At 37.1% G+C, this 26796-nt stretch overlaps 4 protein-coding genes and 1 non-coding gene across 5 annotated transcripts; 4 read left to right on the top strand and 1 right to left on the bottom strand.

Moving 5' to 3' along the window:
- Positions 1–4257: 4257 nt before the first annotated feature.
- Positions 4258–5241, top strand: LOC139197503 (protein FAR1-RELATED SEQUENCE 5-like). Its single transcript, XM_070825067.1, has one exon. The coding sequence runs from the start codon at positions 4258–4260 to the stop codon at positions 5239–5241; it is 984 nt and encodes a 327-aa protein (XP_070681168.1).
- A 53-nt stretch (positions 5242–5294) lies between these two features.
- On the top strand, positions 5295–6389 carry LOC103420479 (protein FAR-RED IMPAIRED RESPONSE 1-like). Its single transcript, XM_008358540.3, has 2 exons — positions 5295–6009; positions 6100–6389. The coding sequence occupies exons 1-2, from the start codon at positions 5295–5297 to the stop codon at positions 6387–6389; spliced, it is 1005 nt and encodes a 334-aa protein (XP_008356762.3).
- Positions 6390–11842: 5453 nt separating this feature from the next.
- LOC103438406 (cellulose synthase A catalytic subunit 3 [UDP-forming]) lies at positions 11843–19440 on the bottom strand. The gene is made up of 15 exons (XM_008376958.4): positions 18984–19440; positions 18541–18681; positions 17686–17881; positions 17174–17394; positions 16972–17086; positions 16682–16880; positions 15830–16096; positions 15349–15694; positions 15124–15261; positions 14842–14967; positions 14528–14740; positions 14160–14424; positions 13764–13966; positions 13038–13388; positions 11843–12709 (listed from the first exon to the last, which is right to left on the bottom strand). The coding sequence occupies exons 2-15, from the start codon at positions 18562–18564 to the stop codon at positions 12125–12127; spliced, it is 3249 nt and encodes a 1082-aa protein (XP_008375180.1). The 5' UTR covers positions 18565–18681; positions 18984–19440; the 3' UTR covers positions 11843–12124.
- A 1437-nt stretch (positions 19441–20877) lies between these two features.
- On the top strand, positions 20878–26029 carry LOC103409922 (uncharacterized). The gene is made up of 11 exons (XM_008348709.4): positions 20878–21217; positions 21309–21376; positions 22224–22305; positions 22397–22480; positions 22614–22653; positions 23094–23139; positions 23792–23850; positions 24696–24763; positions 24987–25070; positions 25194–25252; positions 25546–26029. The coding sequence occupies exons 1-11, from the start codon at positions 21162–21164 to the stop codon at positions 25641–25643; spliced, it is 744 nt and encodes a 247-aa protein (XP_008346931.3). The 5' UTR covers positions 20878–21161; the 3' UTR covers positions 25644–26029.
- Positions 24219–24355, top strand: LOC114826226 (small nucleolar RNA snoR137). Its single transcript, XR_003775146.1, has one exon. It is a non-coding gene; the product is annotated as a small nucleolar RNA snoR137 (small nucleolar RNA).
- Positions 26030–26796: the final 767 nt, after the last annotated feature.

Below are 26796 nucleotides of genomic sequence, written 5' to 3' on the forward strand. Positions count from 1 at the left end.
CTTCAAAGGACGTGTGACATTCGCATCCACCCCTCAACGTCATAAAAATAAGGATTATCATTATGAAAATCTAATTGTCTCCCACGTACAATTAATTTTGTCGTACAAATATTATAATTGGAAGCGATGTTTTTAGCATACAAACGTAAAATTAAAACACTTCATTTTTGTTATCATCTAATTAAAGATCATATTTGTAAAAAGATCATTCAATTTGAAAATGGTATAGTTACGAATATGCATAAAACAATAAACAGTTAATTGTGAAGATGTTACTTGTATTTTTAACTACGTTATTACAATTTTATTGTGAGACTAAACTGACTATCTCACTCTTAGTGTAGATAATATTGTTTGTTAAAAAAATGTTCATTTGAAGATAATTTTACAAATTATTTTTTAAACTAGAAATTTGTCATCTAAATGTAAACAAATTGACATTATAAGTATAATTAACATATTTAAAATAAACTGTTTATTTATTTGATACACTTGCTAAACAAATTACTCAATGTTGTGATATACATTCTAATACATGATTATGTAAATTCTTATTGAATTACTGTCTTAATTCTGATTGGGCCTTTGGCTTTGTCTAAAGCCCAATGTTTGGTTGTTTAATAGCCCATAACGGGCTAGGGGTTATGTAAGGCATTCTTTATGCCTTTTGGTTTGGGCGGCAGCGGATGAGAGAAAAAGGAGCCGTCTGCCGACAGCTCCAATTAGTCAGAAAAAGGAAACGCTGCTCCCCTTTTGTTAGTAATCACTCGGTCAAAGATATTGGTGTTAGGTTTTGTGGCTTTTGGAAAAGAAGGGATTCGGTATATCTTTCCATCTTCTCCATTTATTCTTTGTAAGGGATTTGGTATATGTTTCCATCTTTTCCATTTGTTCCTTGCATGAGTGAGAGCTTTGTGTGTATGTGGGTTTAGGGATTTGAGAGTGAAACTGTTTGGACTTATTTTTACACTATCGGCCCAAGTAATCGAGGTCGTTGAATGAGCAGGATTTTAGACCAACAAAGTGGTTGAAATGTTTTTAAATTATTATTGAGAAATAATATTGTAATTTTAATTATGATATTATCTCTTAGTAATGTATTAAATTATTTAAACCTAATATTTGTCTAAATCCCAATTGATTTGAATGGTGATGGAATATAGGGATAAGCATTAAGGCATGGCATCAGATAACAGCATGCAAAGATATTGGGATACAATTTGTATATGTGGTATTGCTTTGGCCACGTGACACATGCATAATTAGGACTCCTGTGCAAAGTGTTATTTTGATGGAATATGGCATCTCAAGTGATTAGCTGATATTGCAATAAAATTGCATGCATGGTTGCACGGATGTCGTGGGAAAGGTAGCTTTATAGTTTGCATTGGGAGTCTTTGGCTATGAATGACTACTGATGGAGTTTTGATGTGATGTGATAAGCCTATTTAGGTTTTTATTAGCTTTGAAAAGTCAACCATTTGAAGATAGGCTATAAGCCTATGCCACAGATCAGTTTGAGTTTTAGTCGGTTTCTGCTTATGATCCAGGCCGTGCCAAACAAAAAATATGTTCTTATAAATGCGGAGGCAATGGCAACGCATGAAGGACCTCCAATTCAACACATAAATTGCCATGCGCATTCTCTCGCTCTATGCGAAACCTCTCAACAACCTTGAGATTTTTGTTTTCTTCTTTTCGCCGACGCATTTTCAGTTTGGATAAACAGCACTATGAAGGCAACCGGCGACCATCTTCAGTTTGGATAAACAGCACTGTTGTCGTAGAATCATCCGACCGTGGAGCATCTTCAGTTCGGATAAACAACACTGCGACATGGCCGACTGGTTACCTATCAAAGTCTTGGTCGAGAAGGATTTTTGAATCCTTATCGGCAGAGGTCGTCTCGTTAGCCTTCTCGGCGAAGCGAGGTGTTACAAGTTATTATACTCGGCACATTGAACGCCGAGTCGTTTATGATTGGTTATTCGCAAGTAGGTTTTAGAGTTCGGCATTCTGACGACCGAACCACTTTCATAATCAAGACGTATATTTGTTTTGAATACTTGTGTCCTTATACTTTGGTGTCGATTCGGCGTGCTTATACTCTTGCGAATATAATCACAATGACCGAATCCGGCGCCGACGATTTGTGAACTTCGCAAAACTAGTAGCTTTGTCTTCAAGCTCTAGAACCTGAAGGCCAGGCGTGTTCTTTCCTCGGCCCCAGTTGCACGATCGAGAAGTCAACCGCGCACCCAACGCAACATCAACAAATTTTACTCCTCGGTCGAGCTCGGCCAACGAGTTGGCACGCTCCGCATACAACCGAATGACGTAGTTAGCTTACGAATTATTCGGCATGCGCGCCACGTAGGTTTACTAGTTTTTAGGGTCAACATTTTGGCACGCCCAGTGGGACCCAATGTTAAAACTACGAAGTTCACATGATATATGAAGATCACAATGAGATTTGGCGCCTATTCAAGGAAATTGTCGAGCAACAAAAACTCCTTGGCCAGATCATTGAAGAAAATAAAGAAAGGCAAAAGTCTTTCTCTCAGAAGGCTGGGGGGCAATTTTTCGCTCCGGCCACAATTAAAAGTTGGCCTCAGAACATTGTTGAGATAGTAAAAAAAGAACCTAGGCCACCTGTTTTTTCAGTCGAGACTGAAATTATGGTAGGCCTAGAAGCAAAAGTTCATGTTTCTGAGCCACAAATCGACTTAGAAAATGATTCGTCAGATGAGTGCTCCAATGACGAACAAGGCCGAGACATGGGCCTAGCCGAAAAAACCACGCCAATCAATATGATTATTGGCGATAAAGCCGATATAGAGATATTCGATTCGGCTAAGTTATTTAAGTTAAAAGCCAAAATTGACGAAATTATTATGCCTAGGGGGCATAATAATTGTTCAACACATTCGGCGGCCGATAAAAAATCTTTCGTCAAGTCAAACATATTTGGAAATATTATTTTATTCGGCCTTGCAAAAATTCAAAGTGAAAGTTTTGATACAAAAAGCCTTTGGCTTGGAATAAAACATCGTTGGCCTTCTCCACTTTATAGTACGGCCACTTTTCTATGCATTTGCTAAATTATTTTCTTAACCATTCGGCCCCTTGGCCGATACTTAAGAAAATAGGGGGGCAATGAGCATTGAAGCCCTCATATATATAAAAAATAAAAATAAAAAAATAAAAAAAATTAATCATTCGATTGTGTAGGGTGAGCTCGGCCAAAAGAATCATTGGATTCAAATACAAGTTCATGGATTCTTAACAGTATCGTTGGGCGAGTTCGGCCAAAAGATATATTACGCCGAGCCATTCAATTCAATGCATGCACGCAACATGGTGGATAAGAGTATGCTAGCCAACTATTTGCTTGGTCGGTATATATAGCCGACTGTTTGCCGAGCTCGGCAAAGGTTATCATAAGGTAATTCGGCCTGTAGGAAATATAGTTCTTGACCATGAAGTCATTCAGCCCGCAAAATATATATATATATATATATATATATTGCTTAAGGGGAGGGATCCCCATTTTTTCAAAAAAATGGGGAGCCTTCTCCTGACCATTGGATGAACTGAGTGGTTGAGATTAAATATCTGATATATATCAAATTTCTTTTTCCTTTTTCTTTTCTGGTTCCCGCTTCTTCCTTGCAACACAGAGCTTCACACGAACAGAGCTTCGCACCAGAGCTTTGCACCAGCCAAATCACAGGCCATCGCGAATAACCTTTGAGATTTCAGGTATAGGTCTCCTCCTCATTCATTATTTTAGATGATTAATTTGAAATTTGGGTTGAACAATTAGGGTTTTTTTCTGATTCGGGAAAGACAAGCAACATGTAGGGGAGGCGAATGAGACATTTTGCTTCTGTTGCTTTGAGATTTCAAGACATCGCCTCTAACCTTTGTGATTCACTCATCTTATAACGTTGAAAGATAAGCAGCAGGTATGCAAAACTGTTTTTGATGCTTTTTATTATTCTTTTTGGTGTGGAAAAGCATTACTCACGTAGACAGTTCACTGAAAATCGAGAGGCAGTGGATAATTTGAGTGGTTTTCTTTAGGGTTTTAGGGTAAAGACCTTTTGAGTTCTAATTCAAATTGGTTACAGATTTTTCTTGAAAATTTTGAGTTTTGTTCTTCTTTTCAAGTTTTGTTGATGCATTTTATTATTCTTTTTGGTGTGGATGTTTGATTGTTCTAATGTTCATGTTTAAGTTATGGAAGCTAATGAGATGGCTATTGAAGTTACGAGAACTAATGAAATGCCTAATCAAGTTATGGAGGCTATGGAAGCTAATGAGATGACTATTAAAGTTATGGGAGCTGATGAAATGCCTGTTCAAGTTATGGAAGCTTATGAAATGCAAGTTCCAATGGAAAATCAATCAGAAATTGTAGCTGGTATTTGTTTTTTCTATCCTCAAGTAACAGATGAGTTCAAGCCTACCATAGGTCAATATTTCGAAACATTAGACGAAGTGATTGAATTTTACAACAACTATGCAATGGAGGCTGGGTTTAGTGTCCGAATGCATTCAAGTAAGAAAAATAAGGATGGTGAGATCATGAGAAAGGAGTTTGTGTGCAACAAAGAGGGAAGTAATACAAAAGAATGGATTGGTGACGAACAAAAGCATCGTGGATTAACCAAAAAAGGTTGTAAAGCAAGATTGATAGTTGTGAGATCTAAACTTGGTGGGTATGCAGTCACCATATTTCACGAGGGCCATAATCATCCAATGACATCCCCACGAAGACGCCACTTGCTAAAGTCTCATCGCAAGGTTACTAAGTGTCATACAATATTAGCTGATCAGCTAGACATAGCAAACATACCTCCACACAAACAATTTAACATTCTTGGATTGCAGGTAGGTGGAATTGAAAATGTTGGTTGTACACAAAAAGATTTATATAACTACAGAAGCAAGGTGCGAAATAAGATGAAGGGGCATGATGGAAAAATGTTGCATGATCATTTTTTGCTAGAGCAAGAAAGAAATTCTGAATTCACATTCAAGATTCAAGTAGATGAAGAACACAAGATTACTCAATGTTTTTGGGCCGATGCAAGTTCTAGGCAAGCATACAAGTTTTATGGTGATGTGGTCATTTTTGACACTACATACAACACCAATCGGTATAGTATGATATTTGCCCCGTTCATGAGTGTAAACAATCATGGTCAAACAATCGTTTTGGCTGGTGCCTTCTAAGTGACGAGACGATAGATTCATTCATTTGGTTATTTAGAGAATTTTTGAATGCCATGCCAGGTGATGCTCCAAAAATGATTATTACTGATCAAGATCTGGCAATGACAAAAGCCATTCCTTACTGTTTTCCAAACACGTTTCACAGATTCTGTACGTGGCATATTTTGGATAAGTTCTCGAGCAAGCTTCCTCCGATGAAATACAAAGATCATTATTTAGATTTCAAAGCATGTATTTGGGAGTCAGAGACTATAGAGGAGTTTGATGTGAAATGGATGGCTGTTGTTTCAAAAAGTGGATTATCTGGTAATGGCTGGTTGCAATCGATATATAGGATTCGATCTACTTGGGTTCCAACCTATGTTAATCATGTTTTTTCTGCAAATTGCTCAACTAGTCAGAAAGCTGAGAATGGACATTTATTTCTAAAGAAATATGTTTCCAAGAACAACTCATTCCTCGAGTTTATGGTTAATTATAATAGGGCATTGGCACGCCAACGCCATTCGGAGTTGAAGGCAGATCATATTGATTTGAACGAGAGGCCAAAACTCAAATGCCCTATTAAGATGGATGCGCAAATGGCCAATATTTATACACGTAGCTCTTACCTTGATTTTCAAGAGCAGTTGTGGGAAAGTTACAGCTATAATATTGAGCTTACAAGCGAAAATGATACTTGCAGCATGTTTAAAGTTTTGCCCATTGATGACGAAAAGGGTAGAGTTCGTGAAATTTTGTATGAAAAATCCAGGGATTTTGCATCATGTAGCTACAAACAATTTGATAGTTCAGGAATCCCATGCAGCCATCTTTTGGCATATTTGCATAAAATACGTTAATTTCATATATTGCCAGATGAATACATTTTGAAGAGATGGACTAAATCTGCAAAATCTTCGGTTACAGTTTCTAATGTGGAGATATCTGTCAACAAATCTGTACTTAAAAGGCGTGGTAAATTATTCCAACAATATTCGCATTTGATTGATAAAGTCATTCTAAATGATGAGGCAAGTAAACTCTTTTGTGAGGCAATGGATGTTGTGAATGAGAAGATTAAGCCATTGGTTGGTGGTACCAATGAAATGTGGAACCTTCTACAACCAAAGGAGATATGGAATGTCGTGCAAAAAGAAAATCGATAGTAGATGATGTTGGTTTTCTTGAACCTAATCCTGTTAAGACCAAAGGATCTGGAAAAAAACTTAAAAAGGGAAAAGAGAAAGGAAAATGCAAGAAGAGGGTTAATGGTAACCTTTGTCATGGGTGTGGGCAATATGGAGTTAATCATGACAAAAGAAATTGTCCGGAGCTCCACAATCGGTAAAAATACATACTCCGCGTGTTTTTGTATGTATATCGTGCAATTAATATATCAATAGTTGAAATGCGTTTGTTGTCTATGATGTATAATAGCATTATTATTGTTAATCAACATTTTTATGATTTCTATTTTGGTTAATTGCAGAATGAGCAACACTCATTGTCTATAGGAAGCTGATCTCATTTTTTTGTTCCTAATTTGCATGATGTTAATGAGGTTCCTCTGTTTTGCATAAGTTTATTCTATGAATTTTGAGGAATTGGCCATGAACTTGCAGAATGAGGAGCACTCATTGTCCATAGGAAGCTGATCTCATTTTGTTTTTGTTCCTAATTTGCATGGTGTTAATGAGGTTCCATGGCAATATCAAAGCCCATGTATATAAACCTGAAAATTAAGGTTTTCATTTCAAAACAAGCGTGGTGTGTCATGTGTAAATAACAGCTTAAATAGTTGATATGTGATAAAGACAATGAAAAGCTCACTTACACAAACGTCTCCGCTAGTGATGATATCAAATGGAAAAAGTAAGAAACAAATCTTTGAGGGTTTTCTGATAAATTTGAATACGTATAATGCTTCATGACTTAAAACAGAACACCAATTTGTCCATGGCACAGGTTTACCGTAGAATATATTAAAAAGAAAAAATGTACAGTTCTTCCACTTACCATTCATGTGAACAATATTGACACAATACCAGACAGACCAAGACCTTCTACAAGCATGTAACTAAACAGATGATAGTTCTACGTCAATTTGCATATAAGGAGAAGGCCTTAAAACTAATTTACATAAGATGAAAAACGGCCAAGAAGATCACTCATGAGAAATATGGAAAGAGGACAAACAGACAGCACTCCAAGTTTTGAAGACTGAAAAGATAACAAGACAACCTCGTAATTTCCACCGTAGTACTAACTAAACAAAGGCCAGCAAAGAATGGAAGAGAAGAATCACTCACTTGTCAATATCCAACCCTGCATACTAAAAAAGGTTTTCACAATTAAGATCACTCACTTGTCAACTGCCATGGCCATCACATGTCACACTGCAGTCAAACACATATAAATAGTTCATCACCATTATTTAAGTAAAAGCAAATGGCAAACAATTTTTAAGTAAAAGCAAATGGCAAACAATTTAATTAGTAATGAAAATGGCAGCTTCAATAGCAAGTCCTTACCAATCGGGGGCTTTCCCTTCAAAATCAAAACCCAAAAGGTTATAAGGTCCCGAGTTCATACTCTATTAATTCAGTCCATCCAAATCTGTAACCAATTTGAATTAGCACTCAAAAGGTCTTTACCCTAAAACCCGAAAGAAAACCACCAAATTTATGGACCCATTTGAAACCAGAACCATCCCGAATCAGAACGCAATAGGTTTTTGTGTTTAGAATTTGAAAAACATAAACCTCAATTGTTCAACCCAAATTCCAAATGAATCACCTAAAATAGTGAATGAGGAGGAGACCAATACCTAAAATCTCAAAGGTTAGAGGCTATCGCCTGAAATCTCAAAGCAACAGAAGCAAAATGTCTCATTCACATCCCTTACCTGCTGCTTGTCTTTCCCGAATCAGAAAAAACCCCAATTGTTCAACCCAAATTTCAAATTAATCTTCTAAAATAGTGAATGAGGAGGAGACCCATACCTGAAATCTCAAAGGTTATTCGCAATGACCTGTGATTTGGCTGGTGCGAAGCTCTGGTGCGTAGCTCTGTTCGTGCGAAGCTCTGTGTCGCAAGGAAGAGGCGGGAACTAGAAAAGAAAAAGGAAAAAGAAATCTAATATATATCAGCTATTTAATCTTAACCGCTCATTTCATCCAATGGTCAGGAGAAGGCTCCCCATTTTTTTGAAAAAAATGGGATCCCTCCCCTCAAGCAATATATATATATAATGAGAAATAATATATATTTCATCCAATGGTCAGGAGAAGGCTCCCCAATTACGAACAATTAATTTCCTTAACCATTCGGGCTTACGAGCCGAAATTTAAGGAACTGGGGGGCAATGTTTGGACCCATTTTTACACTATCGGCCTGAGTAATTGAGGTCGTTGAATGAGCAGAATTTTAGACCAACAAAGTGGTTGAAATGATTTTCAATTATTATTGAGAAATAATACTGTAATTTTAATTATGATATTATCTCTTAGTAATATATTAAATTATTTAAACCTAATATTTGTCTAAATCCCAATTGATTTGAATGGTGATGGAATATAGGGATATGCATTAAGGCATGGCATCAGATAACAACATGCAAAGATAATGGGATACGATTTGCATATGTGGTATTGCTTTGGCCACGTGACACATGCATAATTAGGACTCCTGTGCAAAGTGGTATTTTGATGGAAGATGGCATCTCAAGTGATTAGCCGATATTGCAATAAAATTGCATGCATGGTTGCACAGGTGTCGTGGGAAAGATAGCTTTATAGTTTGCATTGGGAGTATTTGGTTATGAATGACAGCTTAATGGGATAAAGCAAGGCTACTGATGGAGTTTTGATGTGATGTGATAAGCCTATTTAGGTTTTTATTAGCTTTGAAAAGTCAACCATTTGAAGATAGGCTTTAAGCCTATGCTACGGATCAGTTTGAGTTTTAGTCGGTTTCTGCTTATGATCCAGGCCGTACGTGCCAAACAAAAAATATGTTCCTATAAATGCAAAGGCAATGGCAACGCATGAAGGACCTCCAATTCAACACACAAATTGCCCTACGCATTCTCTCGCTATATGTGAAACCTCTTAACAACCTTGAGATTTTTGTTTTCTTCTTTTCATCGACGCATCTTCAGTTTAGATAAACAGCACTGTGAAGGCAACTGGCGAACATCTTCAGTTTCGATAAACAACACTGTTGACGTAGAATCAGCCGACTGTGGAGCATCTTCAGTTTGGATAAACAACATTGCAACATGGCCGACTGGTTACCTATCAAAGTCTCGGTCGAGAAGAATTTTTGAATCCTTATCGGCAGAGGTCGTCTCATTAGCCTTCTCGGCGAAGCGAGGTATTACAAGTTATTATACTCGGCACATTGAACGCCGAGTCGTTTATGATTGGTTATTCACAAGTAGGTTTTAGAGTTCAGCATTCTGACGGTCGAACCACTTTCATAATCAAGACGTATATTCGTTTTGAATACTTGTGTCCTTATACTTTGGTGTCGATTCGGCGTGCTTATACTCTTAAGAATATAATCACAGTGATCGAATTTGGCGTCGACGATTTGTGAACTTCGCAGAACTAGTAGCTTTGTCTTCAAGTTCTAGAACCTGAAGGCCGAGGCGTATTCCTTCCTCCGCCGCAGTCGTACAATCGAGAAGTCAGCCGCGCACCCAACACAACATCAACAAATTTTACTCCTCGGCCGAGCTCGGTCGACGAGTTGGCACGCCCCGCATACAACCGAATGACATGGTTAGCTTACTAATTATTTGGCATGTGCGCCACGTAGGTTTAGTAGTTTTTAGGATCAACAGAAACTAAATTTATAACCTTCATTTTAATTATTAGTGGAATTTCCTTGCCATCTTCGAATTAGACGTAGGCTTACATCAAACCAGTATAAATTCTTGTGTCATTTTGGGTTGTTTGTCTTTGCATATTTTGTCGTAATAGGTTATTGGTTTCATATTTGACACTTCCGCACAACAATCCTAAGCAGAAATAGATTAAGAATTCTTCTGGATCTAGAAGATCTTTTCTATTAAACTTTGTATTACTTGAAGAGTAAGTTTCTCTCCTCTTTATTTTTATAAATAAAGGAGGTTGGGGGAATTAACACACATAAGTCCTTAAGCCTATTCTCCATCTCTCTTTCTCTCTTCCTATGTTCCCTCTCTCTCTCCTCAATTAAATATAGGCCACAACACTCAAATAATTATAAAACAATAATTAAAATTTGAACAGTTACAATTATACATATATCTATCAAGGTGGAGGCAAGTATAATCCTATGGCCGAGGCTTTTTGATCAAGCGAGTTGCTTGTAAACACAAAATTTCTGTGACAAATTAAACAAAAACACATGTACAAAATAAAGAATTTGTATTAGTGAGTGTTTAGTGTTACAATCTTTGTTTACAAAGTTGAATCCTCTTATTCGATCTCTGGTGTGTAGAGTATGTGGTTAATCCAGGTGTCGCGATGACTTGATCTTGCATGAATGGATGTCGCAAGGTTTATGCTCTCGGCAATGGAGGTACATTCACGTGTAGGGGGCTTGGTGGTTCACGAGAGTGACGAAGAGCGCAGTGAGTTTTATGAGTCTTCTGGAAGTTTAAGACTATTTGAGGCTTGAGAATTTGAGTGTCTGGGAGAGGATAAACTTCTGACCATTTTTTTGTCCTGAAGCCTCATATTTATATGCTCTCCAAGTCTTGCATACAGTTGAATTTGATCTTGATATTGGACTTGATTAATTGATGAAAGAACCAAGACTTGATTTTGGACTTGGTTCGTGATTTGACTTCATCAAATAATTAGTCACATTAAATTTAAATCAACTAATTTGTATTATTTAAATCAAAATTAATCAAATATTAATAAAAATTATTCCTTAATTAGTTTTCGCCAAATTTCAACATGTGTCACCCTTGATGACTTGTTCATGTGTACAATTTGTGAGATGCATGATGTATGTCATGTCAGCCCTGACATGTTGAAATTTGATATGTTGGTGAACATTTATTTCACCGAAATTTTGGTGTTTACATTGCTCTTTCTTCGCTTCACACCATGGTCCGAAATGCCGATAATATCGGCGATATATCATCGATATTATCGGTTTTTAGGGGAACCGATTTTTTTTTCAATATCCAAATGGTTTTCGGGATAATATCGCGATATTATCGATAATATAAGTTGAATTATTTTTCCAAAAAAGATAGGAATATAAGCAATTATATATTGACATAACTCAATCGAGTAACTAGGCAAGGTAATTGTTTTGGTTCGAGTTCGCCAGTTAAAGCCGTACACAAGATTGCATGAGGATTGGTGAATCTAGTGATGCTGACTGCCCTATTAATTGCGGTCATTAATTTAACGTAATCCATTCGCCACACAAATTTCAAAACTCAAACTCAATCATCTAACGGCAATCAATGAACTAATGAACTAGTTCATCACCATCACTTAATAGGCGGCCAGCAAAACTATTCACATAACTGAAATAGTCACTTGTTAGAAACTTAGAATATGATTGTATGAGTATAGGAGAAAGGTTGCCATGGAATTGGAGGGCTTAAAAGTATGATAAATTACTGTTTCAGTGACAGTTTTCAGCTCTCTCATAAATATGTTGGCTATTTATGTTCAAATTTTACATGAAATTCAACCCTTTTACATTACAACGAAACACGTTCTTCGTTCACCTCGTATCATCTACAAACAGTGCAATCTTCGAATGGACAAACCAGTTCACAGAAACAACATCAGAACAAAATATTATTGACTCCCACCTCTCGAGCTTTACTTGGGCGAACGAACAAAGAAAATTTGAATGTGAACAAGTAACATTGTCGTTCCTCAGTCTAGCAGTTGATTCCACACTCCTCAATATCTGGACCGGTGACTCTCGTGGTAAAGGGATCAACCCTCACCCACAACAATGAGAAAATTGAAGCAAGGAGAATCGACCACACGATTACAATGGTGGGCGTACGGTTCTGGCGCCCCATGAGACCCTTGAGGAATGGATACAAATGGACAATCACCCAAAAGGCAAAGAAGAGCTTACCAAAGAGGGGACCCCATGATTGGTAACCACTGTTGACGGCATACGATATACCTGCAACAACCCCCACCAAGTTTATGATGAGGAGAGTCGTTGGTGGGATGAGAAGGGTAGTCCATTTAAACATGTAGAGTTCATTAAAGTCCCCGTCTTCGTCTGATGCCTTGGAGGTGACAGTGAAGTTGGTGTCAATACCAGCAAGTACTTTGAGGAGACCTTGGACAACCGCAAACAGATGGGCAGAAACACCACCAATAACCCAAAACTGTTCATTTCTCCACCACTCATCGATTCCAACACCACTCCACCTCATCTCTAGAATACCGGTTGCAAAGATAGAAAGAAAGAGGGAGATAAACCATATACTCGCAAGGTTGCTAATCTGCAACCAGAATAAGCCCAAATTTAGTGAATTTTTACACAAGTCTTTTAACAAAATTTCAGATTGAGATTATAATAAATCTGCATGAACTACGGGAAAAATTATATATCTTATCAATATATAGATATCCTATGTCATGGTTTCGGGAAAAGTATATTTATTATGGTGAATTGAGAGGCTCCTCAATTCATAAAACAAAGAAAATCTATCACTGCCTTCCGAACCTATTAAAACAGCAGGTTTTGCTAAACGATCACATAGAAGCAGTGCTCTATAAGACCACAAGAAAAAATTAAAGACACAGGGCAATTATTGTGATGTAACGAACCTGTGGGATGATAAATTTGTTGGTAAGAAGACAGACAGCCGGCAGTGTACAGTACATGAGAAGAGGTATGGAAGTGATTGGGTAAATGGTAGTGTTCACATACGCAAATCTCTCCAGCCATTTTAGCCTCCCACTGTAACCATACCAGATAGGACAATGCCGACTAAGAAGAATTTCCACAGATCCCAAAGCCCATCGAAGCACTTGGTTCAGACGATCTGAAAGATTAATAGGAGCAGACCCTTTAAAGGCTGGGAGCTTAGGCATGCAGTATATAGACCTCCACCCGCGGGCATGCATCTTGAATCCTGTAAGAATATCTTCTGTGACAGAACCATAGATCCATCCAATCTGTGGGAGACAAATAATCATCCTCTTAAGAGTGAAGAAAAAATGACAACAGGGAACAGAAAATAAAAGTAGGCCATCGAAGTCCAATCTAAACCAATGACTGCTACTGAAAATCCTTAGAAATTACATATAAAAAGCAGGAGGAAGAATCAGAATTTATATGAAAGTTGATGAAATTTGAAGTGTCAAAGAGACTCACAGTCAGCAGCATATTTCAACCACACAAAATTACACTAAGGCAGCTTAATTATGTAAATGTCTAGACAAACGAATTTCAAAGGTGATACTAAGCAACATTTGTTATTCTTTCCTCGTTGCATTGGAAATAAAAGGATACTGCATAAGGTAACAGAAGCATTAAAAATAATGGCATACCTCGTTTCCCCAATCAGATTTGTCTTCATATCCACAGCTGATAACATGAATAGCTTCTTTAAGTAGAGTTTCTGGTGTTGCAGATTGAGGAACACCGCCATTCTCCATCAGTGTAGAGGCAACAAAAACAGAAGACTGGCCGAACCTCTTTTCTAGGCTCATTTGTGACATCAATAATGACTTCTCATCGTCAAATCCAGCACCTGATGTTGAATAAAATGTACGTTGAGTGTTCCAACTAATAAAATTAATAACAGGAAGAGAAAGAAAAATCTCCTGCATTGACTCATTATTTATGCCACCTGGAAGTAGGCATTATATGTATTGTACTCTGCCTCCATTATATACAAATGAAATATGAACAAACTAAAGATACAAAACGGATATTCAAATTACCTTCCACCCCCTCTTCAATATCCTCTAGACTGAAAATTGGCACAGTAGGATCGACATTCTTATTTGATTTCTTTTTGTCCGATCCCTTTTTACTTGATTTTGAACCCTTCTTCCGTGATCCACCACAAAGTGAAGATAGAACTCCAGTTTTCTTATGCTTAGGTTTGACAGGAGGTTCGTAACCATACAAAGCTGTTCTATTGAAGACACATCCAGTACCCACATAAACTGGCCCTTGAATACCATCTAAACCCCTCAAGTTAATCTGAAATCCAGAAGGAAACGGACAACATATTAATCAATCTATGCAAGCCCATGGTGAAATAAGTAACTGTCTTCTGTGGTTACTACAAGGATAGAGAACTTACATCAAAGAAAACAGTGTTACGATTGGCATATCGATCGTTTCTATCAATACCATCAAACCTCTGTGGGAACTGAACATAACACACATTTTTCCCAAGGTTAGGATCCATTAGAAAGCACATAGCTTCCCTCAAGGCCTTACTGTTGTTGATGTAATGATCACAATCAAGATTCAACAGGAAAGGTCCGTTAGTGAGGACTGCAGATACCCGAACCTGCAAGAGAGTTTCATTGGCATCAGATGAAGAAAAAAACCTAATTCTACAGAGATAAAGTGATAAACCAACTCTAGAACATAAAAATACAAAATACTCACAAGTGCATTCATAGCACCAGCCTTCTTGTGATGTTGGAAACCTGGACGCTTTTCACGAGAAACATAGACTAAACGTGGCAGTTCATTACCATCAGTATCGAGCCCTCCACTTTGGCCTAAGAAAACCTGAAAGTGGAAAGATAAATACAGATCTTAGTACAAAACGAAATCATATATTTTATACTCAGCTTCAGTATTCCATACAAGCGTCAACTAGTCAGTATCAACTTCAATAACTATCTCCCATAGCTTAAAGAGATCTGTCACATAAGATATATCCACCTGAATCATTCCTGGATGGTCTCTAGTATTATTTCCAGGCCATGGGGTACCATCTTGCATGATCCATCCTTCTTCGGGTATTTTTGTGGCCTTTGCAACAAGCCCGTTAACACGAACTTTAAATTCTTCGTATTCTCTCTGAAACCAAAAAGGAAAGACTACGAGTGAGGAGGAGCACCTTTGTAATGGGGCAGAGTGTTTTAGATGTTTACGCTAAGGGCCTACCTTCATTGCTCTACGCTCTTTGACGAATGATGGTTGAACTTTATCCTTTAAGTAATCAATCTTCTGTGAAAAGTACCATTCAGGAGCCCGAGGCTCAATAGCATACTTCTTGCAGAAAGGGACCCATTTCCTAGCAAATTCTGAAGTTTCAGACAGAGCTTCAAACGTCAACATTGCAGCTCCATCATCAGAAACATAGCAAGAAACCTTGTCAACCGGGTAGTCAACTGCAAGAATAGATAGCACAGTATTTGCTGTCACCATAGGAGGCTCCTTCAATGGATCAACAGTACTGACAAAGATGTCAACAGCAGCTAAGTTTGATGGTTCTCCTTCTCGGTCATATCTGCAACTCAAATGAAATAGGAATTAAACTCAAAATACAAGGGCAAACAAATCTGAAATGACACTGCTAATTGACATTTTCAAACGAATTTAATCATTTATGTAACCGAGGGTATTCACAAAGAAATTTTCCCACCTCAAAGAAAGTCTGTCAAGATATGTTTCACGATTTACAGGGAGCCACTTTGGGAACTGATCAAGAATCCAGGAAATTGCAAACCAAATCTCACAAATGACTGATATCAGCCACAGAGCATAGGCATTTTGCACAGGATTTGTTATTCGATAGTGCAAGAAAATGCACAGAATAATAAGCCGCAGAACAATGACCATTCTGTAAGGATTTATTCTAGAAGATGGAATCGAGACCTTTCTGGAGAGAGGCTGCCTAGCTTCATCATTCCTGCAAAACAGAAAGAGCATCCACATGGAAATCAACTCTTGCTACAATGTAATTTGAAAACAAAGAAAAAAAATGTCAATCAAATTTAAGTGACAGAAAACAACAGTGCTACAGAGCAATATGTAGTATGTTCATAACTACTGCTATAACAAAGGTTTGCCTCATACCAGCCTAGCCTCACACAGTTTTAGATTTTGACTTTTCTAGTAGCAGGAAAGCTTATGTAAACAAGATAAGTCACAACTTTTAAGGTTCTAAGCCATGCTAAAAATTGTTAACAAAGAGTAAAAAGAAACTTTGCAGTTTAATCAAGAGAAAACCCACAATAACGAGTCGTTGACAACCAGATCATTGCTGGTGTCAATCAAGTGTAAGACTGAGCATTATGTGCACAAATACTGCTATAGTGAAGGTTTTCCTAGCCTCTCCATATATTATTAGATTTTAAACTGTCTCGTGGCGGTAGTACTTATGCCACCAAGACAAGAAGTTTAAATTTCTCTATTTTGACAATCAAAACTATTAACAAAACCAGATACAAAAGCAGGCTAACTATAACCACAAAGAAAATGTGGCAGAACCTACAATAAGGAGTCGTCCACAATCACATCAGATCTGGCATCAATATCTCCACCGCCTCTTTCTGAAGTAGCTTGGCCAGTGCTCATTGGAATGACATTCTTCTCTTGCTTCATCTTCCAGCCATCCACTCTCTCTTTCCATGCTACATTTCCTATCCCGGGAGAACCAAACTCCCTCACAGGATCCACAACCCTTATATTAGCTGCAAAAAGAATATAATTGACCTTGAGACAATACTGGCAGGAACACATATAGAGACTGAGAACATGTCACAAATGTGCAGAGAGACATACGGGATTGATTAACATCTGATCCATAAGAATGATGATGGGCACGCTTTCCAGGACCAACTCCAGGAGATGCCATCGAAAGGCGCTCTGGTGAAGCGGCAGACAGTTCTCCGGAAACCTAAAAATTGGCAATTTGCAGAGGGTAAATTCCAGAAACGCTCTTCATAAAGAATGAAAGTAGATTTCCAAAAGTATTTTGGCCTACCTCTTGGCCACTAGCGAGTAGAGGGATGTGATTGTGAGAAACCTCTTTATCATAATTTGGGGCTGAAACATCCTCTCCCCGGCCATATGTCATATGCCAGCTTAGCATGCGTTCTGCAATCTTTTGCTTCTCGTTTTGATTTTCTGAAGTATAGTTGAAATCACTGGTATCATCATCAGCAACAGCATCCTCTTCTCTATCACCAAGAATTGCAGGGCTTCCTGAAAACAACCACGCAAAAATAAGAAGTGATTACATACATTAAGGGTTTGATAAAAACAATCAAGGTCTTGCAACATTGCATAAATTCAAGTTCTGATGAAAATTTCTTTCCCATAAAGTAGCCAAAGAGAATTACCAACATTTTATAAAATTCAAGTAATGTGGCCTTTTTAGAAGTATTTGTGATTGCAATATTTATAAGCAACTAAACATATGAAGATTAGCTAACAACTTCACTAAATCATGATATTGAAAATAATGAAATTAAAGTAATTACAAGTCTTAAAAACCTTTGTGCCTCTTGTATCTGGTTTTGCATTGAGGGCAAGACTGATTCCCATCCTTCCTCTCATACTCATAGCATGGCCTGCAAACAGGAAAGGCACAGACATCGCAGGCAATGAATGGTTCCCCATCTGCAGTCTTCCCAACATTATCCCCACAGATCTGGCAGACCTTACCCCCGATGCTCTTCATGGGCTTTGCCTAAGTAGTTAATCATTCATATAGACAAAGTTTAGTAAAATGCATTGACAATGGCTGCAATGACAGGTGTTGTGGAGCACGTACTAATCGTGATAGTGTAGTGAACAACCAAACTTAATTACAACATCAATTTGAAAAACTCAAAATCCCCCATCCTCCCCCAAAACAAAGACAAGGTCACTGCCCAGGAAATAGTCAAAATCTTTAGGTATGTTTGGGTGACAGACTCTCAAATTCTAAGGGTTTTAGGTAAAGTGATGAAAAAAATGGAACGCAAAAGGTTAGATTAGATAGATTAGAAATGCATCACATGAGTACTACAAAAGCATGAGTGTTCTATGGGTTTCATGTTGTGCATTTCTAATCACTCCTATCCAACTTTTTGTGATTCATTTCTTCACCACTTTACCTAAATCTATTAGAAATTGGAAGCCCCTCGCGCAAACATACCCTTAATGAATCTAATGCCCCATTTGTTTGCTAGGAAAATGTGGTGAAGACAGACAGAAACTTTCAAAGCTTTCATCACTCAGGAACTGAAATCGCAGCACTACCCATTCAAGTATTTCACTCAGCAAGGGAACACCTGTCACTTTTTCCCAATTTCTTATCAAACAAAGGGAAAATTGCAAAACCAATAGAATGCTTATGATGCTTACCGCAGTTTCTCCTTCTGACTCCATTGCCACCTTCTCCTTTGCTCAGATGTGTACAATGGCTCAAAATTCTTGTTCAATCTCAACAAGATCTATGCATGTCTAAGATCGCAGTAATTTTTTTCCACTCCAAAATCCCAAGATCTGGATTATGCACAAAGGGAAGGTCAAAAAAAAAAAAAACAAAAAAATCAGATTTTACCACCTTTCAGCAAGCATTTTCTACACCATAGATCACTGAATATATTATTCAACTGTGGCAAATAAAAACACGATTTTCGTCCCCGGTTTTCTCGGCAACCAAACAGATTGAAATAAGTGATATCCAGTGGAGAACAGCACAGTCAACATTTCCAAATCTAATTTTTAAAGTAAGAACAACATAAAGCCGAATAATAATGTAAAACAAAAAAGGACCAAAACTTAAATCCAACCAGAAACCATACCTTAAGATCAAAAGAACCGATCTTTATCGCCAATTCTTCAAATCCAGGAAACCCAATTGAAAATAAACCCAAATCGATCCAATTCTCCAGCAGATCTCAGAAATTAGACAAATTGGAAAAAACACAGATGAAAAGTTCACTGCTTGGATCCCAAAAATCAAAAGAGAGAGTGATCAAATTAATACACTGAAGCAGACATCCACAACTCCAATCACAGCTCTCTCTCTCTCTCTAAAAAGCGTCTCAGTCTGTATATAACTGTAAATATTTATATAATGTGTAGGAGTGGGAGAGGAGAAAATGGCTTAAGACTTGAGAGGGACGAAAGGGACAGAGGAACAACTTGAAGCCCTTTAGACTCTCTCACTACCACCGACGCTGTTAGAGACAGAGGTGCATTAGTTGTAGAAGAAGACACATCAGCTACCTCAATAATTTCATGTTATAAAATTTCCTCAAAAAATTATGTGCTATAAAATTGTTTTAATAATAAAAGTCACAAAATAAAATATAGAAAATGTAATTATGCAGGGTGAAAGTACAACTTTTACTTATACTGTTTGGCTTATTTGTTGATTTGGTCCATAAATTGTATTTAGTCTACGTTGGTGAGATTGATTTTGTTCACTTTGCCACTTGCACGAGTAAAGATCCTTTTCGGATCTAAAAAAACGGAGCTTAAGGATCAAATGATCTGGATCATTAAAATTTGATCTAATGACTACAAACAGAGATTCATCTAAAGTTATAATAATTATAGTCGTTTGGATCAAATTTCAATGATCTGGATTATTTGATCCTTAAGCTCCCTTTTTTTTGGATCCGGAGAGGATCTGTACTCCACTTGAACAGTTAAAATCTAGCAATTTCATCCTAGTTTTGTCTATTCTGTCATATGGACATTAAATTAAATGTCAAATAACACTTTAAAATAATGAAAGAAAGCAAATATGCCTCCTTAATGCGGATTCGATCTCTCATACAACTAATTGTATAACCCATTAACGATACTAAAAAAAATATGAACATTTCATTTTGTATACAACTATTTATCTCCAACTTTGCCGCTAAAACAATCTCAATTACATTTTTGATGACTCTAATGCAAATCCAGTGATTTTTCTCCATAATTACCTCCCTCAATAGTCAACCATCCTCTCATTTGTGGGAGGTAACTAAGTGGAAAGTCCTTACGTTTGAACTGAAGTTGTTAAAGATGAAATTGAGATTGTTTTAACGGGCAAGTTGGATGCCAAGAGTTGTTGTAAAAAAACAAAATGTCCTTAGTGTCTTTTAATTTAACGTCCATTTGACGAAATGCGGAGAAAACGCTTCGATTGTGAAAAAAATGATTTGAGAGGATATAATGAGACTAAATGTAGTTTTAAGGTAGGGAATCAATCTGATCCCAATCAAACATGCTTCCACATCTTGTGGAGCAAGCAATGTTTGAGCTCAGCAAGGAATGCATGACCTACCTACCATTTTAGAGGGTGTGGTGGCACCATTGATCCATTTAGACAACTTGGTCCGATTCGAAAACGTTGAGTCCACAAGCGAACTTCTAAGGTACTTGTATTATGATCGTCTTACTCCAGCTTAAAAAAACTCAGTCCAACAAATGTCTCTAACAGTGATTTGAAGTGGAATTCCCTTTAAGGATGAATAGTTACTGAAAGACTACGCATTTCAAAGTAGATCGGAATAGTTTGTTGTCCCAAATTCTTTTTAGAGTGAGGTAAGAGAGGGACGATAAGAAGGCAAATGAGCTCAGCTTTATGAATTGATATCACAAAAACTAATTTATACAGTCACATTCTTAAATAATAAAAATTTTCAATATTTTGAAACAATACTAACTACAACAAATTGAATGACGAAATTCAAGAATTTAAAGAAGAAAAGATAAAAACCCTAAAAAAATTGTTAGTTGTCACGAAATATGTAATGAGGCGAAGGGTATTTTCCAAAGGGAAAAAAGGAGAAGCATACTACAACGCTGGTAGGAGTGCAAAAGCTCAGGCTTCCTAGAGTGTCCCTCCTATATAAGCGCCGGAGTCGGCGATCCAACCGCCTTAAATCTTCTTCTGCCGCCTCCACTCGGTTTGGGATCCAATCAGTCAATTAGGGTTTCACTGCTGCAAAAGAAAGAAACTCGGAAGCTGAAAATTGAAATCGATGGCGTCGTTTGGGTCTTTAAAATCTGCAATCTTCGACAGAGAAGAGAGAAAACAGTACTTTTCTCCCCTCTTTTGTGACTTTCTCTCTGTCCAATTGTCCTTTAAATTTTCAATTTATTCTCTTGTTTTTTTGGGGGGATTTCAGGCAGTACCAGGCTCACATTCTCGGCCTCAACGCTTACGACCGCCACAAAAAGTTCGTCAAAGATTACGGTGCGATTATACAATTCACACACACATAATATAGAATTTGGGTTTCTACTCTGAAGAAATGGCAAAGTTTGGAACTTTTTTATGTTTTAAGTGAATTGGAGCTAATTAGGACCAAAAGGAAGCATTCACAAATAGTGAGCTCTTTATTTGTTGAATCCTAATGTCCTAGAGCAAATGGATGATGAACAGTCTCCTCCAATTAGAAGGAAAGGAGGCTACAGTTGTCCATACAAATATGCATACACATTAAATTCCTTGGATTTTTATTTTATTTTATATATTTTGTTTTAATATAACCGTGAAGCATATGAATTTCTGTTAACGTTGACGAGGGAGCTCCTCCGTTGATGGTAGGTGCCATATCCTATCAACTTGTGGAGTAGTGTCACTGCTTTTATCATTTGGGATTGTTCATGACACCGCATTTCTCCATTTGTTATAAAACTGAGCTATGTAAGCATCTCTGGGAAGGTATCTATTAGTCATATGCTTAGTGGTACATTTTGGGGTTATTAGATGCGTTGTAGCCATGTTGGACGCTTCATTATTAATGCCATTTGAAGATTTTGTTGTGTAAGCTTTTTTGTCCATGTGCACATATAAGATTTTACCTTTTAAGCTTTCCGATTTATCAATGTGTACATTTTTCTCTCTAAATCCTAATTCCATGGTGTTGTTTCATTAGGATTTTGTTGTCTGCTGTTTCTTGTCTTTTGGTACTGTGGTATATGTACAACTTTGTTTCTTGTTCAATATTTTGTACCCCTTTTGCTTTTGTCATTAATCTTGTTAGTTTTTTCTTTATAATTCAGCTTTGGCGACTCTTGATGAATGCTTTATGTTGCAGTTAACTTTTATGGTAGACAAGAATCTTCACATGTCAAGCTCCCAGTTAAAACAGATCAAGACACCCTAAGAGAAGGGTACCGGTATGTAAGATGTAGTCCTTGTTCTTTAATGTGGTAGATTGCACCAGCATTTCTAACGTAAATATTTGTTGGAATCATTCATTTATGATAGGTTCATAAGATCTGAGGAAGATGATATGGACCGATCTTGGGAGCAAAGGCTGGTAAAGCGATACTATGACAAGCTGTTTAAAGAGTATCCTTTGCCAATTGCTGCTATTTTTCTTCAGTTGGGTTGAATATTGAAATTTATTGTTATCAACTTGTTTAGCCTATTGATGCTGGTGACATTGATTGCTTAATTGATTATTGCCTTAAACTCGTTCAAGATACTGCATAGCAGACATGTCACATTACAAGAGTGGTAAGGTAAGTAGTTAAACGAGATACAAAATTGTTAAGGTAATGTCTTTGTTCTGCATAAATGTGTTATCAATAGAAAAGGTAAAATTTGACAGCTATATCTAGATTTTGCATGTCCAATTGAAATTGTCAGAGTTTATCAATTTTGCTTGAGTAATAAGGAAACTGAAGGTTTATTTAGTTTAAGAAAGAAATTGAAGTTAAGTCATGATGTTTTTTCTCTAACGAAATGGTTACAAAAACAAAAGGTCTGTTTAAATGCTAGATAATACATTGTAGTTCATTTTTTTTAATAGCATACAGTTGTATATTATGATTCTAATGCGGTGTTTGGAGGTATAGCCTTTAAGTCATTGTTTGCACATGATTATTCTTTTTCATGGTGTAAATAACAAGCCAGCATGTTAAAAATAATGTTCTCTGGTTTCTTAAAATTCTCCCTGTAGATTGGTCTAAGGTGGAGGACAGAGAAGGAAGTCGTATCTGGTAAAGGTAATTTTATTCTCTTCATTGACTGCCAATGTACCCCTCATCTGGACGCTTAAAAACCTGTCTTTTTACCTTCCCCTTGAGTCTCAAGCTTTTTGTTCTTTGAGCGTGCATTTGAAGTTGATATTGCTTTCCAAGGTATTGGAAGAATGTTTGTAGTGTGTGAATCTTCTACTTTCTAATATAAGTAGAATGTCACACATCTACAGAATTAAATTTTGGGCTTAACTCGTGTAGTAGTATGCGTCCTTCAAAATTTCAATGTAACTCTTTTTCCCTTGATTGGAAAACTGTCGTTTCTGAGTTTTTCAAAATTATTTCTCATGCATAGTAGTAGTTAAAATGCCACTATATTGTTGCCCTTTAGAAAAACAATAGGCAATTTGGTCTCAATAGTGGTTGGGATGTTAAGCTCCCTGCGTTTCTTTAATCTTCCTTCTTCCACCTAACTCTTATTATTTCCATACTCTCGAGAAAGGAAAAGAAGAAGAGGCCCTTCCACTTTCAAGAGAAAAAAGTTCCACATTCAAACCAAAACCTCTTGGTTGACCCTGTTTGCTTAAATTTTTACCGACAGCATTCTATGATGTATTATTTTATTCAAATGGTGAATGGAGCTGGAGTTTAGAATTGACTTGATACTGTTTTCTGACAGGGCAGTTCATATGTGGTAACAAACATTGTGATGTAAAGGATGGTTTAGCAAGCTATGAGGCAAGTTTCTGCACTAGCTAGTCATGACTAATTGATCTTCAAGTATTTGATGGGATGTGAAATTCATTGAATCGTTTGAAAAGGCGATCTGGTAATTGTGCATTTAATGTTTGTGCAGAAGGAATGTTGTGGTGAAACTGATGTAGCATTCCATGTGAATAATATTCTCTAATGTTGCTTTTCCTTCCTGTTAACATTAATTATGATTATTTTCATTAGAACCAGAACTATTTTCGATGTTTATATGTCTTGAGGGACAAAGCAACAGAATAACAGAGTAGCTTCTATTCACAGATCAAAACAGCTATGCATTTATCTCAAATGGCTGTAGTCTGGTTATAGGGTTAGATTCTAGAGCAGTTGAGTTGGTTGATTCTTATGGTGATCCCCTGTAAATTTCATTGGTTGGGAATGATCAAGTTTCCGAAGCATAGACAGAATTTCCAGTACTAAACAGCACCGTGCATTTTTGCTTGCACTATGTTACCTGTCTCCTGGTACATGTTTTATTCCATTCACGTGAATAGTAATCTTTGTAGAGGTCCCTCTCTTTGGTTTTTCATTATGACTTTTGGTTGTGTAGACAAGAAGTGCCCTAAGGTAGTTGGTGTGTCGTCGTCTAAATCAATAGTTTTGGTAAGATGAACTTTTTTGTGGCTTGAAGACCAAAACTTTTCTCCCCTACTCTGAACTTCTTTCTTAATTGCGGAAAAGATTTTATTTTTCTTTTGCATTTAAGCTTCTGGATTAGGAGTCCCAAAGATCACTTTTCCTGCATCTTTTATTTATATTTACATCACTTATAATGTTTTTGCATCTTAATTGTTTTGGATATTATTTTGCAGGTGAACTTTTCTTATTTTGAAGCTGGAGAAAACAAACAAGCCCTTGTCAAATTGGTAACTTGTCAGAGGTTAGTGTTTATTGATACTCTTTAAGGCTCCTTCTGTATTTTTGGTCATTTCTTTTTACATAAGGTTAGGTGTTATGCTGACATTTAATTTGCTAATTAATTTTTGTTATGTATGCTGTTAATTTCTTCGCTGGTGACCTGTCACTAGATGTCTCTCTATTCTGTTTGCATCTTGATCAATTGTCTTCCTTGTGACGTTTGGATTAAACGGTTCTCTTAACAGATGCTCTGAAAAGCTTCATTACAAAAGATTGAAAGAGAAAGAGCAAATGGAAAAAGAAAAGAAGGAAGAGAACAGAAGAAAGAGGTCTCAAGTTGATTTGCATCCTTTTTCACATAGGACTCTTCCTTTTTGTGTGGTGTTTTTGGTATGCATAATCTGATTTATGGTTTTTGACTGTACGAAAGATAACCAAAACTTCACTTGCAGGAATCGATCAGGTGACGGTGATGATACTGATAGTGAGGGGAGCAAAGAAAGGAGAAAAGGTTTGCATTTATATCATTTTATGGTTTTCAAATACTAGTAGTTTTACATACAGAGATGACTTCGTTTATATTAAGATTGCAAATGTATGAATATCTTTCTTTAAATTACAGTTTTTTAAAGAAAATACGTGCCTATCATGTCCCCTGGTTCTGCATTTTTTGTTCAAGGAGAATTGCATTCTTTTAATGGGCTCATTCAGCCCCAACCTGGCTATAACAACAAGACATCGTTCTTTTTATGTCATTTCATACTCATAATCTTCAGCTTACGCCATTTCAAATAAAATTTTCAGGGAAAAAGGCTTCAATCTCTACTAGAGAAGATAGAGTTGATGATGAAGACGATGATACAGATAAGTTTGAAGAGTATCTCGAGGGAATGTTTCCTTGATACTTGCTAATTGAGGGCCATCATATCCGCAGTGTTATATCTGCCCCACTTAGTGAAAGAAGGCAAAGTGAAATCCATACCAGAGGCGGGCCGAAGGATGTCTTGATGTAACATCCTTCCCTTCAGTTGAAGGAGCCATGAGTTGCTGAAATTCTTTTGCCTTTTGCCTTTTGCATCGAAGGGCTGTTTGCGTATTCATTTTTTGTGGTAACCCAGTTTCGAAGCCAACTACAAGGGGCACGGGGACAATGGAACAGCCATGCCTGACATTGTTTGTAATTTGAATACAGTAACGATCGAATTGTGTTGTAAGCTAATATTAGAGGAGAATCATTCTGTCTTTCAAGTAAATATAATTTGTCAGAAAAACCGATGAGGTTTTATAATTTTGTTTCGGATTGATTTACATTGTTTCTTTGTTTAAGTACTCTTGTCGGTATAAATAGTACAGTATGCGATTTCTACATTCCGGAGTTTTTAACTTAGTGATGGAATACGAGGGAATGTTCTTCCTCAATTAACGTAAGACACAAATTGTCGTTGTCAGCTGCCCAAAGCACATTTCAGTTCCAATTTGGGCTTTTGGTCCAAGCCATTGACGTGTTGACTTGATCCAGGCCATTGATGCGTTGTCACGCTACGTGCTCTTAGACATGAGCCATTGATGCGTTGTCATGCTATGCGCTCTTGGACACGAAGAACTAGTATGGAACGGGATGTTAAAATTTGATTCTAGCTCGAGACACAATTGATTCTAGCTCCTTTTTGTCAAAGAACCAAAAAAGAAATTAAAATTATGGCATTTTTCTTTTCTCTGACTTGTCCGAGGGGACAAAAAGAAAGTACAAAATTCTTGAGGAGAACAAAGTTGAGGATGTACCACGACAAGGAACAAGTTAAAAAGGACAGTATAATATATTTAGGGAAGCTGTCGGTTTGTGTGTTGCTCTCCAACGGTACCGGATGACAGCCCAATGGGTCTGGAACACAAAGTAGAACATCACATGTCATTATACAATTAGAGTAAAGTTATTTTTTCAAGTGTCTCTCTATTTGTATAATGACATGTGGTGTTCTGCCACGTTTTTAGAGGACACCGAAAAAAATCTCTCCTAAATGAAGTACACCAACAATTTTTTCGAGCGCAACATGT

The sequence above is a fragment of the Malus domestica genome, chromosome 07 (assembly GCF_042453785.1).
Source record: "Malus domestica chromosome 07, GDT2T_hap1".
In the NCBI taxonomy this organism is placed as follows: domain Eukaryota; kingdom Viridiplantae; phylum Streptophyta; class Magnoliopsida; order Rosales; family Rosaceae; genus Malus; species Malus domestica.

Coding starts and splice junctions, on each gene's coding strand:
- LOC139197503 (XM_070825067.1), top strand. CDS start 4,258: ATGGCTATTGAAGTTACGAGAACTAATGAAATGCCTAATCAAGTTATG.
- LOC103438406 (XM_008376958.4), bottom strand. CDS start 18,564: ATGGAGTCAGAAGGAGAAACTGCG. Junction 17,395..17,685: donor CAGATACAAGAGGCACAAAG/GTTTTTAAGACT, acceptor GGTTGTTTTCAG/GAAGCCCTGCAATTCTTGGT. Junction 15,695..15,829: donor CTTGACAGACTTTCTTTGAG/GTGGGAAAATTT, acceptor TTTGAGTTGCAG/ATATGACCGAGAAGGAGAAC.
- LOC103420479 (XM_008358540.3), top strand. CDS start 5,295: ATGCCAGGTGATGCTCCAAAAATGATTATTACTGATCAAGATCTGGCA. Junction 6,010..6,099: donor ATCCAGGGATTTTGCATCAT/GTAGCTACAAAC, acceptor ATATATTGCCAG/ATGAATACATTTTGAAGAGA.
- LOC103409922 (XM_008348709.4), top strand. CDS start 21,162: ATGGCGTCGTTTGGGTCTTTAAAATCTGCAATCTTCGACAGAGAAGAG. Junction 22,306..22,396: donor ACCCTAAGAGAAGGGTACCG/GTATGTAAGATG, acceptor CATTTATGATAG/GTTCATAAGATCTGAGGAAG. Junction 23,851..24,695: donor ATGGTTTAGCAAGCTATGAG/GCAAGTTTCTGC, acceptor ATTATTTTGCAG/GTGAACTTTTCTTATTTTGA.